Source organism: Scatophagus argus, chromosome 3, assembly GCF_020382885.2.
Source record: "Scatophagus argus isolate fScaArg1 chromosome 3, fScaArg1.pri, whole genome shotgun sequence".
In the NCBI taxonomy this organism is placed as follows: Eukaryota; Metazoa; Chordata; class Actinopteri; family Scatophagidae; genus Scatophagus; species Scatophagus argus.
Window position 1 is genome coordinate 18,401,517 of NC_058495.1, and position 17,878 is coordinate 18,419,394.

The 17,878-nt window shown below is 40.3% G+C and overlaps 2 protein-coding genes across 4 annotated transcripts; both read left to right on the forward strand.

The window, feature by feature from the left end:
* The first annotated feature begins 722 nt into the window (after positions 1-722).
* fam219aa (family with sequence similarity 219 member Aa) lies at positions 723-12,058 on the forward strand. 3 transcript variants are annotated; one of them, XM_046384396.1, is made up of 6 exons: positions 723-1,045; positions 5,778-5,874; positions 6,666-6,759; positions 7,465-7,545; positions 8,692-8,870; positions 9,213-9,352. In XM_046384396.1, exons 1-5 carry the CDS (start codon positions 986-988, stop codon positions 8,834-8,836), a joined length of 477 nt encoding a protein of 158 aa, XP_046240352.1. In that variant the 5' UTR covers positions 723-985; the 3' UTR covers positions 8,837-8,870; positions 9,213-9,352. The 3 variants fall into 3 exon arrangements, with proteins under 3 accessions (XP_046240352.1, XP_046240350.1, XP_046240351.1); XM_046384394.1 differs by having other exon boundaries at positions 731-1,045; positions 8,692-8,767; positions 9,213-12,058; XM_046384395.1 differs by having other exon boundaries at positions 749-1,045; positions 8,692-8,746; positions 9,213-12,058.
* Positions 12,059-12,903: 845 nt separating this feature from the next.
* On the forward strand, positions 12,904-17,809 carry zgc:109965 (Nicalin-1-like). Its single transcript, XM_046385327.1, has 15 exons — positions 12,904-13,067; positions 14,065-14,255; positions 14,450-14,594; positions 14,713-14,810; positions 14,912-14,989; positions 15,116-15,219; positions 15,432-15,520; positions 15,628-15,767; positions 15,852-16,030; positions 16,119-16,206; positions 16,328-16,366; positions 16,778-16,950; positions 17,059-17,112; positions 17,195-17,273; positions 17,434-17,809. The coding sequence occupies exons 1-15, from the start codon at positions 12,923-12,925 to the stop codon at positions 17,488-17,490; spliced, it is 1,659 nt and encodes a 552-aa protein (XP_046241283.1). The 5' UTR covers positions 12,904-12,922; the 3' UTR covers positions 17,491-17,809.
* Positions 17,810-17,878: the final 69 nt, after the last annotated feature.

The window sequence follows — 17,878 nt, forward strand, 5'->3', positions numbered from 1 at the left end:
TTTATATAACATGTATTTATTTTACATGATCACTATTGTTAACTCTTGAGCAACAGCGTTTTTTCCATCGGAAAGTTAACTGTTCTAAGTCAAAGTAAAATGTCCACCATGGAAAATAAAAACAAAAAGTTCCTTGAAAATATTACAAAATTTCGATTTGGAGGCTGTATTACGATGACTGACAGTTAATCTTTGGGAATATCGGCCTCCTCTAATTAAAATACTGCGCTCTTATATATAAAATAGCAAAGGCAAGGCTATCAGAAGCTTTGGAAAACTTTTCACAACGACTTGATCATCAAATATAAAATTATGAGTAAAGCAATCTCTATAGTGATAAAATCAACACCTTGGCTCATCTATTAAAAATGTAATTACGTTACACAACTTTAGTTTAACTAATAGACTAAGATTTATTATGGTATTAGTTTGGCTTCTCGTTGAGGTTTGTCTGTTACTAACCACATAAAAGAAAAATCTCCATTCCGTTATAAATGTAGCAAAACATTAATGTAACTGGCACGCAAATAAATTACTGGATTAACATACAATTGAATCGAAATATACCTTGAAAACACATATGTGGAGCCCAGCAGAAAACAAACAATTTGGTACATTAGGGAAAATTACTCATTCCCTGGAGTGATCTGAAGTCATCTCTAATTTTGTGAAAGTATTTCTTCATCAACGGTCACACAACACAAACAACACGTTTCAGTGTACGCAGTCCGGAACCAAGCAGGGCATTAGAACGTTGGTGTGACGTAATGACCCTTCGTTCTTCTTCGGCTCCTTTGCTACAGACAGACCCGGAAGTAGGCGGTACTGCTGTTTTGCTGTCGAGTCACCTCTGTCAGGATGGAGGAAAACGAGCTGCTATCATGCTGAAAAACGAAGGCTCCCATCAGCCGAGCATCTCAAACCAGGATAGTTAGAGATAAGTCGCCGTTTATCTTGACTGCTGCGTCGTTTCCGCTTCGCCAAAATGATGGAAGAAATTGACCGGTTCCAAGTACCTCCAGTCAACGGAGAGACACAGCCTTTGGTAAGAGAGGACAGACAAAAACACATCTTACGCACGTAGTTCTGTTGAACGCAAACGGCAGTATTTTGTCTCGTTGGAACGGTTTATCAAAGACAGCTTTGCCACATAATCTGCGTGTGAGCGCTAACCGGTAGCAATCTGCTACAGCTGCGGCACAAACTGGAGCTTTGGTATTGGTGTAGATTTATGTCCTAGCTATAGATGACAGGATAGCGGTTAACGGTACATATTTTTTCCATATATAATTTTCATCAGTGATACATATAATAAGTAACAAACGAGCATGCACCTTTATTATATCATAATAATTCAACCACATGACTTAAATAGTGATTTTTTTTCCTTTTTAAATATTTTAATTCCACGCCAGTATGCGCTTGTTTACATCAATAGGGTGACACGCACCTCAGTTTTTACATTTCGTCATTTGGTGACGTGTTATTTGGGTCTGAACGGCAGTATGAGCTGTGAGCCCACACGATCTCGTGAATAGCAGCTCTGTCCACACCGACACTGCAGCCTGCAACCCCGATGGTGGCTGGAACAAACACGAGCAGGCCCATGGCAAGAGAATAGTCTGTCCTGCCATTATTTATCAGAGTGTAAGATCTGCTAGTAAAATTAGAATAGAGACATACTCCAATAGTATCCACTCATGGCATTCGTGTTTTCTGTGCTTCGTTCTCCATTGCGCTGTTTATGACATATTTCTCTGTGTTTGAAATCATAGTATAGGCCCAAATGTGAAATGATAAATCACAGTCAACAGTATTTAAGCGATCCACTGCTCTTATTCCTTCATTTCATGTTCAGTTTATAATACAGCTTACCAGAAATGACTGTGATATATCGGCTTTATTCTCCACACATCAGACAAAGCAGTCCCAAACAGCTGTCCCTTTTTAAGTGTTTCCCTGAGGGCTTTAGGCAAAAGCAAATCTCCAAGTTTTGCTGTTCATTATTGTACTGTGATTCCCCATCTACTACCCCTGTGACAAAAGCAGATATCACAGAAAGAACATGCTTTCTCTGGTACCAAATCGTGTCCTTTTTTATGCCGCAGTAGCTGCCTATTTCCTGTGAAGATTTGATGCCTTACATTATTTCACCAAGTGAGATTTCTGTGCTTCTGAATCCAGTATCAGAGCTACTTGGATTGTGGCTGCAGTGTGTTGGTGGTCAGCTTGTGTTTTAAAGCTCTTGAAACCACACACTGCATTCTTTATCACTTTATATAATTCTAATTCTAGAGCTGTGGATCTCTTAAATGTTGCCTCCTATCCATGCTTATACCCGACGAGATTGTGTCAGGATCACAGTTGCTGTGCCACACATGGCTGTGCATTTTAATGCTAATAACTTCATTGTGATTCCTAAACCATATGAATGCGCCTGGCACCTGCCTCCTTGTTGGGAATAAATTTCACACAAATAAAACAGCCTTATGTAGAAGTGTTTGTCTGTGATCAGTTGGATGTTTGCAGCTTTAGACTGTGCACGTAAATGTGAAAAACTCTTATTTTTTTAACATTTAACTATAACTGAAATTAGGAGAATTTAAGAATAATGATTAACTTAATTTCTAAACTTTCCAAACAAATTGCTTTACAATTAAAACATATAGGAAAACTAAATAAGATCCAGAACGTAAGGTATAACAAGATAAAAAGTTTAAATAATAACACAAAATATCAATTAAGACAAAGCCTTAAGATAAAAGTGAGACCTAAGAAGAGATTTAAAGGAGGATGCCGTGTTTGCCTGCCTAAGAACCCCAGGCAGGGAGTTCCACGTCCCAGGTCCCTGAAGATCACCTCTGCTGATAAGTCGAAACTTTGGAACCTTAAGTAGGGCCCTGTGAGTGGATCCCAAGCAGTGATCAGGCTATTAAGGACGTTAGCAAATCAGACATGTAGGAAAAAGCCTGGCCATAGAAGCTTTAAAAACAAGCAGCAAATTTTCAAAATCAAATTTAAAACTCACAAGTACCAGCAAAGATTGGTGTAATGTGTTTGCTTCTCTTGGTACAAGTTGAAAGCATGCCAGCAGCAGTTTATCTCGCCTGCAGTCTATAGTTACTACACCTGAGAAGTCCAGCACGAATTGCATTGCAATAGTCCAGTCTGGAAGACATAACAGCATGGATGACCTTTTCTTAGTCTGTGGGGGTAAGGAGTGACCTGATCTTCATTACTGTGTGCTAAATTTAATTATGGCCAAACATTGAGGTGCTGTTACCATTGTCACAAGGATAGCTTGCAACTGTTTTAATGGTCGCCTGATGTATCTGTCTACACTGCAACTGGCCAATGGGAGGCTGTGATGTATAATCCTAACAGTCGCTTGTTGTCTGTGCTGTGTCAGCAACCTCGTGCCTCTTCATCATCAGAGGCTGTAAAGGAGTCACTAATAGGAGGACAGGCTGATGAAACTAAGATGCCATTTTGTGTGTGTGCGTATGTGTGTGTGCACATTTGTTATGAGTATAGGTTTATGTGAATGCATGTTGAAGGTCAAGGCCACTGACCATGTCTTATTTCTAATACTTCATAATCAATCTGTCACCCCCAGGTGTCGTAGGTGAGGTCTCATGTGTTATTGGCTGATAGCACTCTCATGGTTTTACAAGGAACTGTAGGCTCCTAATGTATGTTTTAGATGGACTACCTGACTTTGGCCCACTTTAGCTAACTGTTGTAAATGACAGTTCAGCAAAGTGAGGTAATAATAATACACCAGATCCATATAGTAAATTCAAAAATCCATATATAAATTCTTTTGTAATGGATTTTGTTTTGGGAAATGATTACATATCTTTTGGCCAAACTCAAATATTGTCTTTATTATATTTTAAGCTTTAATTGTTTATTGTAGTCTGCCTGCTTCATGCCATCACTGTTTGTGCTGTCTTATTTCTAAGAAGTGGCAGTGGATTCTGTCACAGCCGGTTCAGTTTTTAATCCCTTTCATTATTCACTGCCAGTTCTGCTGAGAAATGTTCAAACGAATTTATTTGACAGACAGTATGACCCTACCTCATCACAACATCTTTCTGTGGTGTAAAAACAAGAACAGAGAAAAAAAAAAAAATTCCAGTGGGTAAGCCCGGCGATCTAAGGGAAGGGCCTGTCACAGAACAGAAGAAGCCCATGTTTGTGCTTACAGAAGGAATACCTCATCTGTGCACTGTGCTGTCATTGCTCCTACTGTGTGCATAATGTATTCACTGTTGCAGCTCTCATTAATTATTCCAACTAAGTGAACAATGCTTCATAGCCAGATGCAGATGGGACTATTGTATTCATCAAAGGTATTCAGCCATACTGGACCACAGTATCAACAAAAAAAATCCAATCCATCCGCTTTCATTTGTCACTGGTGCTTGTTCAGAAGAGGGGAAGTGGAAGGTGGTTACTTTCCTTTCACAGTAAGACATGGATTGCTGTGCTTGGCTGCTGAGTGGTGTTTAAAAGATATAGAATTAGAACTACAGAGCTAGCCTTCTTAGCCTAATGACGGTAATATACCTTTTTTTCTCTGAATTTTGTTCATGTATTAACTGGAAATTACACATGCTGTGCTTTGCTCTGCTGTTAAGCCAAATTGTGTTTTTGGCTGCTTGTTTTTAAATGTGTTATATGAAAGTCGATATACAAAATAAGCTTCCCTCTGTCCCTGCTAAATATTTATGAATTTTTCATAAGGTGCTGTAAGATTGGATAAGCTCTATTGGTTTCTTGGAACTGGCCTAAATTCTTACATTATTTCACAAAATCATGAAAGGGCTTTGATTAAGTGTATTGGGGCGTGTTTGTGTGTACACATTATCATTTTGTAATTAAAATGTTTGTACTGTGAAAACGTTAGTTCCTTTTATGAAGTTTTAACATGCCTAGGACTGTTATGTGTCTTTTAGATAGCCGACCCTTTGATTAGAGATTTTATTTTACATTATTAAAAGATATTTAAGTAGCATCCAGTATCTCAATATAAAGCAACTTTAGTTGCAAAGTTACAGATTTCAGCTGCAGTTATTTAATTGCTTGGAGGATCATTTTAAATATAGCAGCCATTTCTCTCGAGATAATGCAGGGTTATTGAAAGCCAAATGCCTGGTAGCCTTCGTCCATGCGGCCTGTTGAGTCCCTCAGATTGCAACAAGGGGAGGCCTGTGGGATCAACATAATGTGGAGCTCTGTCAGCAGAGCAGGCCCGGCACCCCTGTCAGAGTCTGGGGAAACCATGGCTCCAACAGCAAACCCCTCTGTTCTCGCGCTGCCTCCTCCCCATGCCGTCACCGCTCACACATAAAAGAGATGGAGCTGGGAACATAGGCGGAACACTCAGACCTATTGATGCTGCAAACCAGGCAGCTATAGCACATAGGCTTGGGAAATCTCACCAGGGTATTGCACACAAGCAGATTGTAGAACACCCCCCCCCCACCCAACCTTCGCTTTTGCTGTTGAGTTGACTGTGCCCTCCAGAATGCGTTCAATTTCAGGCGTCCAGTGGAAGTATAGCGCAAGTTGATTGGAACCAAGTTTAATCCCTGTGCATCCGCTGAATTTAGTGAGCGCTGCAGCAGTGACACAACTAGGATTATCTACAAAGGGACAGCATCCTCAAATACATACCTGAGATATTTATGATTGTACTACAGATAAAGATATCACGTTACTAGTGTTATTTGGCTAACTTGCTGTGTGCTGTGGTGTTTTTTTTCCCCTAGGACCCAGCAGCCACCTCCACCTCAGAGGTGGACCCTGACAGCAAGGGAGAGACTGTGGCCATGAACTACAAGCCCTCACCACTGCAAGTCCAAATAGGTATCACAACCAGCATGCTGTAAATCAACACATGACACAACTTCACTTGCAGATTGCATTTAAAAGTATTTAACACAGATTAGGAATGTGTCTCTGCACACCTGCCAGAGGCTACCACGGTGTGCAGGCGTAGCAGACTCCACCATACGAGCTCAAAATAAGTACAGACGTTCTGTTCAACATCATCCAGCACCATAAGACATTCACTGCGAGTGGTGTGTGCCAGTGAAATTATATTCCCCAGCGTTGCAGTTTCTGTCTACTGTCAGTTTTGTCAGAACATTCCAGAGCTCTGTTATTGTACTGTCATAACACAGTAAAAGCCTTTGTCACACACAGGACTTCTCATTTTTTATTTAGGCATAAGATTCTGTTCCCAAAAGTTTACTGAAAAATGTTGTCTCCAGAAACTCATCAGTCACTATCTGAAAATAAGTGTATAGTTATCCATGCACTTATGTGCTAATGAAGACTCACTGACTACATGCTGCAAAAACATAAACATAATCAACCACAACCTACAGAGGCCAAATTAGAATAACTATAGTTGCCTGTGCTATAGACTGTGTATTGTGTAGTTGTATAGTACTGTACTGTGTATAGCACTATTGTATAGTAATGTACTGCGAGTTGTATAGCAGATAAGACAAATAAAAAGCCTGTTTTTGTTTGAAATATATTTGGTTGTTTTTTTTTAAGGATCCAAAATCATCTAAGTCTTCTACTGATTATCATAAAGTCCAGGTTTATTTATGCCTTTACTGATGGCCTCACATCCTGTGGTTTCCCAGAGAAACAGAGGGACCTTGCCAGGAAGGGATCAGTGAAGAATGGCTCAGTGGGAAGTCCTGTCAATCAACAACCCAAGAAAAATGCCAGGACAAGGTAACAGCTTCCACTGCCTGTTTGTTTCTCAGTTATATTTACCAAGTCAACCACACTACACTTCGCACCGATTAGCATCTCTAGCAATATGTTTTTGTAACCTCTGGTCCTCATTCAATGTCAGCCTGCTGCTGAATGCGTTATTTGCTGCCAGCCTGCGAGGGACACCGTCAGACTTCCTAATGTTACAGCCAAACGCACCACAAAGCTTTTCAGAAGAGGGTGTTTTGGATGTTTTTGTGAGTGTGAGTGGTGATAAAAGAATCAGAGTGCTGAGCATAAACCCAGTGCAACCCACAATATTGACAACTGGCTCATCTGTCTAATCCCACTCCCTGGTGGATTAGTGGAAATATAAGAAATGCTACCGACTGGTCTGGACCCTGAGTCTCGGAGGGGGAAAGATAATCGGGAACCCCTGCAGTCTGAAGGCTACAGATTAGTCCAAATCTGTTTCTCTGTGGCATATAAAGAAAGTGCCATGCAATTAGTCAGTTTTATGTGAAGCTACACATTTCTCTGCTGCACTCCTCTCCATGATTTGAAATGTTTGGAAAGATTTTGTGGGTGTTTCATCAGCAAGAATCCGTTGTACCACTTGGTGGAAATTGTGAAAGGCTTTTGTAGAGCGTTGAATGCTTTTTCAAGCTTCGTCTGATGTGTGTCTTCTTTGTGTTGTGTGTCATTTTCTGTGCTCATCTTCAGGTTGGTGGTACCAAACAAAGGCTACTCCTCTTTAGACCAGAGCCCAGATGAGAAGCCCCTGGTGGCCCTGGACACTGACAGGTATGTGGATTATTTAGTTTCTTCATATCTAGTTTTGTAACACTAAAATATGGCACAGAAGAGCAAACTTTTCAGGCTGACCTAAAAGCAGAGGGAAAAAAAGAGGGAATTGGCTAACTTGTTAGTTTTGTCCGTCTCACTCTGTCGTGATGGCACATTAATCCATAGAGCAACTTGAGAGAGTTCTTAACACAAGGGATCCTAAAAAGGGGCAAAGCCTCTCCCGGGGTGCAGGATTAGAGGATAGTGGGGTGAGGATTTGGACAGGGAAAAGCGGCTCAGAGGGAGTGCTCGTTTCCACTGTGTCCCAGCAGGTCTGTATTTGACACAGATGAGTCCCACCCTTTGTGCCCTCCGTTCGCTGGTAAACAAAGGAAACGCTCTCATGTGAAATGAGCACTCTCGATGCCTAACTGAGCTTATAGCGTGCATTGCATCATACACACCCTCTGACAAGCTTTCTGACTCACAGGACACCCGTTTGTTTATTGTTCACATTTTAGATTTATGTGCACAGTGTCACTCTGTTCTGTTTGTGTACAGTGTATGAAAAGCCAGATTACTTATTCAGGGGGGGGGAAGGCCTGTCAGTCTTCTAATGCTAGAAGACTGACAAATATTATATAACAAAGGTTGTTTTGTGTCTTGTTCTTGTTGTAAGTGTGTTTCAATATGTCTGTTCATTTAACCTCATTATTAAAGCCAGTAGTTTCCATAGGCAAATAGAGACAGCAGCAGATGGTTAGAATTTGAAACCAGAGCCTTGGAAATGTCAGCATTTCATGTTTACTAATCATCGTATCTGCAGGTTCAAAGAAGAGAAACCACTAATGAATATTAGTATTTTTTTTTTTTTTTGCATGTGTTGCACCCTGTTGCATGTGTAGTTCAGCTTTGCCCATGTTGATGTCGTCAGGGTTATACAGAGACCTTTAGCATATTTAGCATCCAGCATATTTTTGGGCTTAACCCACGCTTGAACTGTAAGTCAGGATGTCTCAGCCTCTGCTGCTTCAATTTTAAGTTTCTCTACAGTACCTAATTGTCCCTTTGAAATACCCCTTCCCCCTTTAAATATTCAGATGTCCTTTTACCATTATCTTTTGAGACTTCTGTGTCTGACTGTTGATGTCTTCTGTCTTTCAGTGACGATGACTTTGACATGTCCAGATACTCCTCATCAGGATACTCCTCAGCCGAGGTGAGATGTCTGAGGGACCAGGTATCTATACACACATTTTATTGTTTCACAGCATCATTTGGTGACTCCACAGACATCACCACTACCTGATCACCCAGTTCCACTGTCTCACCACCCACACCAGGTATATGTGCATCTGTTGAAACAGGCTGCTCCAGACATTCATATTCACAGTCCTCCATAATGATTTATCCATAATTCTCCTCCAAATTCCTGTTATTTTTATTCCTATTTATTTTTGCCTCACTCCATTTCCACCAATGACTTCCCTGTGCTCTGCGTTGCCACCTCCTGTCTGTAAAGGCTTATTTTCTTTGGATCACCGTGTTCTTGAACATCTATGATATTTTAGAACCAACTAACTAATTTAACTAGTTAACTAACAAGGTCCTTCTCAGCTAAAGCATTTATTACAATTGTCCTGAAGATATGCTGACACTGTATCTCCCCTTGTTTGTTCCTACAGCAGATAAACCAGGACCTGAACATCCAGCTCCTGAAGGACGGGTACCGGCTCGATGAGATCCCGGATGATGAGGACCTGGATTTGATCCCTCCCAAAGCAGTCAACCCCACCTGCATGTGCTGCCAGGCTGCTCCCTCCACAGCTTGTCAAATCCAGTAGCACCACACCCCACAAAAAAAATCTCTTGTCTGCCACCTGCACTGAGGCCAACTACTGACCGGAGTGGCAGTGTGGAGGAAAGACTGGCAATGGCACAAAGGGAAAACAAGGGTTTATAAATGCTAAAATAAGAAATGGAGATCGGTCAAGTCTTGTGGAAAGAGTTGATATGTACAGGACTGTGCACGTTCCTCCTATGGTAGGATCTGTGCGTCTCACTTCTGCATTGTTGGTTCAGCGAAGGACTCGACTGATGGCAGAAATATTACCTCTAAGGAAAACAAGTTACTTTTGCTTCCCTTTCATTTGACTTCGCTCTCATGCTTGTGGATATTTTGTTTTACAAGGACCATGAAGGACTGTGTGATGTTGTGGAAGAACAGAAAGAAAATTGGAGGGAACTAGTCAACCAAAAATATGTGAAATGGTGACGAGAGGACATTACATTGAAAGTGCATCATCCATGGAATCTGCTCCTTCTGCTGGTGAATCAATGAAGGTCGATGGACAAGGAGAGACGAGAAGCTTCGTAATGCCCATTGTTTTCTCTCTTTGTCATTTCTTTCCGCTTTGTCTTCCTGTGTATACGTGTCAAATGTGAAAAAGACGTGCGTGTCTAAATATTTCCAGGAGATTAGTGCTTAACCATCAAGCTGCTGATAAAACACTAATGCTTACACTAAGATCTCAAGTCCAGATTCTATTTTTAAAGTTTGTCTGTTACACCAAGGTTGTACTGCTTGACTGTGTCACGTTCAGTTTAAAAGAAGATGAAAACAAATACTTTTGCATGTTGCCTGTTAACACTGTGTCCTAATGACTGGCCTGTGCAGATAATTTATCAGTTTTTATTGACCCCTAAACACATCCTTGTGCAGATGAGACATTATGTGAGTTTTGGTTTTTAAAACATAATGTTGGTAATATTTAGGTACACCCGTTGTAATATCAGTAGATATAGAGAAACAGTTAATAGAATCAGTGGCAGAACAGCTCATGATTTATTGCGTACTTCCTTTGTGTTTGTCCATATTTGTTCCGACATGAGTGGATGTTTGAGAGTATCACATATGTACGGATACATAGAAAGTTGTGCAATTTTGTCACAGCTGTTAAGGGATCTGAAGAATGTATATAAAGTGATTCCATATCACCTGGATTTATTTTTTTTTTTATTTTATTTTTTTTTGCAATTCAAGGAAAGTATGCAATGCTTTCCTTTCTTTAAAGCTTAGTTGTAAGTGTATTTGTTTTGTATTGTACATCAGCACATCTGCTTGAGATTTTATATAACCAGTCTGTCTGATTTGGGGACGAGAACTGTATATGTAGCACCGGACACAGCTGTGTATTGTCACTGCTTTATGCAAATGGATGTTTTACATGCTGTTGAAAAGAAAGTCACCTTTCTGTTTACTTTTCATGTTTACATCACTCTAAAGACATCTCTGCAGAGAGCTTTGCAGATGATAAAAGTCACCTGCATGCAAATCTGCTACGGGTTTCCCAAAAACACAGCAATGATGCAAGCTTTCAGATGAAGTGAACGACTTCCTGATTAAGCACATTCGGACTAATAAGACACCTGAAAAACATCCGTTCTTTAAGAAAACTTGAATCTATATACGCTCTAAAAGCATGTGTAGTTAATGTTCACTATACTGCGTTGTGCCTCGCCTTGTGGAGTTACTTCTGAAATACCGTGTGCATCGACTCTAAACAATCTCATTTATCTTTGTAGATAATATATATTGCAGTGTTTTTGGGGAACTTTGCATTAATCTTTCATAACTGAGCTTCTGCTAGGATATTTACAACTGAGTTTTTACATTTTTATGAAAATCCATACAGAAACAACAACAGTAAAAGTAATTTCGTGTTATTCACTGAATGGAAATAGAGTGTGTAGTGCAACACACATATAACAGCAAGTAATTGCATCTCCTAAGAGTTTGGAGAAGAATAAAAGGGGAAGACATGTTTTTCCTCTGCTCAAAGAACCAGAGAGTGGAGAGTAAACAGAAAACCTAACTGGAAAGAGAAAACAAAATGTAATTTCTATCAATTAAGTTGGAAGAGGGTACCTAACTTCACTTGTATACCTGATAGAACTTCAATCTTTCTACAGCTTTTGAGTCGCAAAATTGAACAAACATAAAAAAAAGCCCATTTCATTTGCAAATGAGGTGCCATGTGTGTAGATAATTAAACGACTTGCATTAAGTAGAAAAAGCCCTGAACAGAAGAATTGGCCAGGTAATATGTCACTAATGCAGCTTCTAGCTGAGGTGTGTGTAGGGCCTGTTGTTGTGTACAGTTAACATTAACACTGAGGGACTGAATGTGTGATTGACAATGGTGCTGGTTTCTTTTTTGTTTCTATCATTGCATTGTTCATTAGATTCAGGCCATTGTGGCCGTCCTCTATTGAGTGCACTACTTCTGACCAATGTCGTCTCACTTAGGGAGTCTAAAGTAATGCATTGTAACGGAAGCTATTTATTTGCAGTTGTGCGTTTTTAATTTATCTTTCAAGAACGGAAACTAATTCATATGCGGACTGATGCTTTTTATTTTGTCAGGTGCTTATTATGATGATTGTGAACTGGTTCTGTTTAGATTTTAACAGTGTTAAAAGTTCTGTGTATAGTGCAGCATCTCAGAAAATAAATATTAAGTATCGCTAAGTCTGATCGTGCCATCTTGTGTGTCTGTCTGTACATTGTTTGCTCGGAAGAGATTTTAAACAATATGTTATCCGTTTCAGTGATACATAGACAGAGTGACTCTCAAATGAAGTCTCTATACAGCCACAGTAACTTCTCAAGCACCCCAACCCACCAGCTCTCCTCATCGTTTCAAACCTGTGTCCCTGCAGGAGATGAAGCAAACAGCTGCTGTGTGAAACACTTTGCTTGCCTCCCACTCAGTCTCTGCTGGTGATGTGCGATCACCTAATGAAGGTAATGGATGTGACACTGCAGCCAGGAAAGAGGGGACGGGCAGGAAGGGTGGACAGATAGATGGAATGATAGACAGAGAAGTAGTGAGGGTGAGGGGTGGGGGTTGGGCATATGTGATTAGCCTCGAGTTGATCCCTTGGGAGCAGATGGTGAATAGTGGCTTACCTACAGAAGACGCCGTGAGTCCCAGGGACTAGTCTGAGTCCACGCTGCAAGGAGTAGCACTGAAGTTGAAGAAAACGTGGTAAGAAAATCACATGAGACAGGACTGCTGGTAGACAGGTGAGACATGTCCAAACTGATGCTTGTAGACCATAGTCAATTTCATAGTTCTAATTAAGGTTAAAATATGGTAAACTGTGGGAGTCAGATTGGTTGAGACTTTAGTGTAGCGTCAATCGAGACAAGTGGCCCAAGGTTATCTCTAATGGGAACTGCAAAGATCCATGCCATGAAAAAACTTTGGACTTTAATAATACAGCATGAACATCTAAATGTGTTGCACTCTGGCCTTGCATAACACCTGCCGTAACATCATCTTCGCTTGCAGACTGAGGCCGTAGCGGAAAGCAGGCAGGACGTGACATCATGTTGCAGAGAGACGTGAGTGTAGCTGCTTTTGTGCTGCTGCTCTGTGTCCAGTGCCTGCACAGCTCTGCTCTTCCTGCTGTATCCTCCTATGAGTTCACAGCCTACAGGATGCAACAGTACAACTTAGCACAACAGAAGCATGGTAAGTTCACGTCACCTCCAATACTTGCGTGCATTTACTGGAGCTCTTACAGTAAGTACAGTTATGAGTTTATCAGTTTTATGCTACTTTATACCTCTACTCCACTGCATTTCAGAGGCAAATGTGGTATTTTTATAACATAATGTTTATCTGACTGCTGTAGTTTCAATTACTTTTCATATTATGATTTTAAATAAATCAACAGATTGTATAATTTCATAAAATACACTAAATAGACAAAGGTATTGGGACACCTGATATACTTATCTGCTACTACATATGTAAATCTATATGTATATCATACTTATCTCAAGTGATAAATCCATAGACATGAACAGCTGAGCCTAAAGAAGGATTGTGAGAGATCTTAAGTACTGTCAAATTTAGTGGCCAGTGATGCAGATCTTAGTCATTGTATTAACACATATTACATTCAAGATGACATGGCCACCACATGCTTAATGCATTTATATTAGCCCTTAATGATGATGAAGATAATGTGTCAGCATGTGTTCATGTGAGCCCAAGGTGTAAAATGTAAAAGTCTTAATTGAAAGAAGACAGAAGAAATTACATTTAAATTTAAAGATTTAATCAGGAAATTAAATCTTTAAAATGTACTTAAAAATGTAAAAAGTAGTCATGATGCATAATGGCTTCATTCAGAGTGTAACATATGAGTGTAATACATTATATATATCATATGGGTACAGATGCACTGTAAGCACAGTTTCATTATTGTAGTCAATTGGGATGGAGCCAGTTTTAATATGCTATGTTTCCTAGGTGACTGGATGATGAAGGTTGTATATAAAAACTTAATTTTTTAACTTTAATCTGTAGCTGTCAGATAAAATAAGTAGAGTACACATTCAAGATATCTCTAGTAAAAGTCCAAACTAACATAAAGTTAGAAAAGCTAAAGTTTCTAACATGTTATGATCTCATAAACTTCCATCACAACACTTGGGTTGATATTTGTCCTTTTTTAATGGAGGTTGCCGTGGAGCCATTGTGGTAGCGGAGGCACGTTCAGCAGACGAGGCGGTGCTGACCCGCCGCTGTGTCATCATGAAGGTGCAGGACTTCACCACCGAAAAATATCTCAAGGCCCAGAGGCAAAATGCTGCTGCCGTAATGATCCTGCTGCCCAGAAATACCTCCGGTGTCCCCCGTGACGCTGTAAAGGTAGCAAGTCATCCAGAAACTCCTTGGTGCTGTAGGACATGCTGCGAAGGCAACAAGAAAAAACTATATCATAAACTATTTACAATATAGTTTCTGAATATAATATCTTATTTCCTAGTGCTCCAGGGTATTAGGTAACAGCTCGTATTATGATAGAAGAATATTCTGAAGTGGCGTCTCCTTTCCCCTCTCAGACCTTCATGGTGAGTGAGAGTGAAGCCTTGCTGAAGGAGACACTCATGCCTGTATATGTGGTGCCTGAGGATGAACAGCTGCTTTACATGTATGAGGAGGTCAAGCAAGCTGCAGCCACCCAGACCTCATCTATATTCATCAGAGGTGAGAGGAGCAAGAGGATATGTGGATGTACATTTACATTTTAATGTAAGGAAGTAAAAGAAAAAAACCAAAAACAGTACAGTATATTTATATGAGGTTTTGTTTTTATTTTTGCCAGTCCTTCGAAGTATGGTCACGGCTACAGCCTTTCAGATCTTAGTTAGCAACAATGTTCCTATTAAGGCCATCACTGACAACGCCATAGTCGCCCTGGAGGTGAGACTTAGAGAGGATTTTGCTGACAAATTTCATGTCATGTCATGCCTGATTAGTTTGGGTTGTGATCGAACCTAAGTTCTGCACTATGTTCGTTTCAGGGAGTGCTTCCTGGAGCAGGGGAGGATGTTCCCACTATCGTCATCACTGCCCACTATGATTCCTATGGGCTGGCTCCGGTGAGCCACGTGAAAATGATGAAACTGTTATGAAGACCTGACTCACGAGCTGAGTTAAAAGTTCAGCCCCGGCAGTGTAATATTATGTTCATGCATAAGGTATGTTTGTATATGTGTGTAACACAGTGGTTGTCATATGGAGCAGACTCTAATGGCAGTGGGGTCACCATCTTGCTGGAGTTGGCACGTCTATTCCAGAAGCTTTTCAGTAGCCCAAGCACCAGACCACAGTGAGTTATAATTCCTCTATAGGGACCTTCTACTAACATAAGCATGCATATGGTGTTTGACCATATGTCCAAAGCACCCATTAATGCTAACAATTTAAGCACTTGTACTTAAAAAAACTGGTTCCTATCATATAGGTAAAAACACACCATATTATTTGGTCCATTATGGACACAATGCTAGACAATTTTCTGTTTTCTTTTTGGTCTTTTAGATATAATTTAATGTTCTCCTTAACTGGGGGAGGAAAATACAACTTCCTTGGCACAAAGCGATGGATTGAAGAAAATCTGGATCATGCTGGTAAGTTTTTCTTGTAGTGTTTGGGCCTTGAGCAGAGTGGTGTTACAGTACTGACATATCTGAACATGAGCAGTTTGATTTATTTCATCTAAACTTTTCCTCTCCAGAGTCCAGCCTGCTTCATGACAATGTGGCATTTGTTCTGTGTTTGGACACACTGGCCAACAGTGATGAACTGTACATGCATGTGTCCCGCCCTCCTAAACCAGACACTCCCATACACTCTTTCATTCAGCAGCTGGAGGAGGTAACAAGCTTTACTGCAAGAACCAAAATACGAAGTAGGCCCATCTCAGTCTTCACGGCCTTAAATTTGTAATTACCCCTCCAGGTGGTTTCCTCCAGATTTCCCTGGGTGACGGTGGGATTGATCCATAAGAAGATCAATCTTGTGGAGTCCACAGTGGCCTGGGAGCATGAGCGCTACAGCTTGCGCAGGATACCAAGTTTCACCCTGTCTCATGTGGAAGACCCTAAATCTGAGCTCCGTGGCTCCATTTTGGACACCATGTAGGCGTGACCTTGTGTCTGAAAGACTTGCTTTCTGTGAGATTACGTGTAGAGGTAACTTCTCTGTTGTGTTTGTAACTTCTCACAGGTCACAGGTAGACTTCAGGAAAATGAAGCGTAATGGTATCATCATAGCAGAAACGCTGGCACGTTATATGTACAATCTCTCTGACAAGGTGACTAAATTAATATAAACTGAATGTATGCACATATCCAAATTCTGTGGTTTTCATTAATTTCTTTTGTTTTTTTCATCTGCATTTTAATTTGTGATCCATCTTTATTATCTTCCCCAAGGGCTCGCCCAAAGATGTACAGGTTTTCAAGGGTCAAATGGTAAGTCCCTGGTTAATTTGGTCCGTAAGTAAAGATAAATGCTGACCTCTGGTGTTCAGTTATAGGAATTACAGAGTGTTTGCATCTTGTGGCCTGGGCCTGCATAACCACCACAGCTTGTTGTGATAATTCATCTGAACATTGGTTATTGAAGAGAATCTCTCATTTGAATATATTGTAAAAGGTTGAGTGTAAAGATTTAAAGTGTAGTATTTTACTTAAAGGTTGAAATTATTATTAAGAGTATTTTTTCCTGGTAAATGAAAAATGTGAAACATGAATACCAAATTGAGTCTTTGATGCTTAAAAAAAAACCAAAAAAACAATGGCATACAGTGACTTTTATTTTTGGCAATGACACTTTTCCTACATTTCCCTCTCAGTGAATCCACATCCAAATTCTTGTTGCAGGACTTTCATGATGGCCGTATGTCCAGTCTGATGTCCTTCCTGACATCGGTCCCTCGGGCCACCCAGCTGCTGGATAAGGAGCCCAGTCACATCCTGCTGGTTAACTCCTTGGAGCACGAGCTCAGACGTTACCTGCAGCACGTTCACAAACATACTTTCCGACAGGACAAGAGGTAACATGCTAGTAAAAGAAAACATGCACTGTGCTAGGATCTCAGTTGTGTTCTAGGAAGAAATGAAACAATGTCACACCTGATGAAGTATATTTCTTCATACATCAGGGACCCTGATATTTCCTTTTTTGACCAAATGAACCAACCGATAGTGATGTACAGGTAAATATCCATATTCATAAGCATTTTGTACATGTGGTAATGTCAGCAAGACACTTGGACCCTGACAAGCCTTTTCTTTCAGAGTGAAGCCTGCAGCCTTTGATCTCTTCCTTGGGGGCTGCATTGCTGCTTATTTGGGGATTGTTTATTATGCCATTCAGGTTTGTTAACATCTCCTCCATTCATATTTTGTTGTCACATTGCTTCCTTGCAAACAGCGTAGCACCTGATATGTTGCCTCATGTTTTTAAAGCACTGACAGAGAGATAGACAACACTTGACGTATGTTTTCTTAAGGTATGTGTCTTTTCTCTCTTACAGAACTTTGGTTGTCTCTACATGAAGCTCAAAGCAGCAGTGAAATTCAAGCACCAGTAAATAAGGCTGTGAGCACTGAATCTAAAACAAGGGCTTTGAAGTCTGCAATGCAAATGTTGGACTTCTGCTTCACAGCCTGTGCTGAAAATGAAGGCAAAGCAACAAGAATATTCCAAGACCGATCATATGCACAATGTAAAAAGTATGCATTTGTTTTGAAATGTATTTTGTTTTAAAGGTTTTTGTACTTTGTGTTATTCATAAATCCACTGTACTGTAAGACACTTCTTATATAAAGCTTGTTGTTTGGACGAGATGTAAAGTCAACAAAATAAATAAAGGAGGAATTTGGGGTTTGCCTTGCGTCAAGGTGCGCTGAAGAAGGGAACTCAGACTACACACAGGATTTGATTTTACAACATATGAAAGACTTTGCTGGCACATTGTT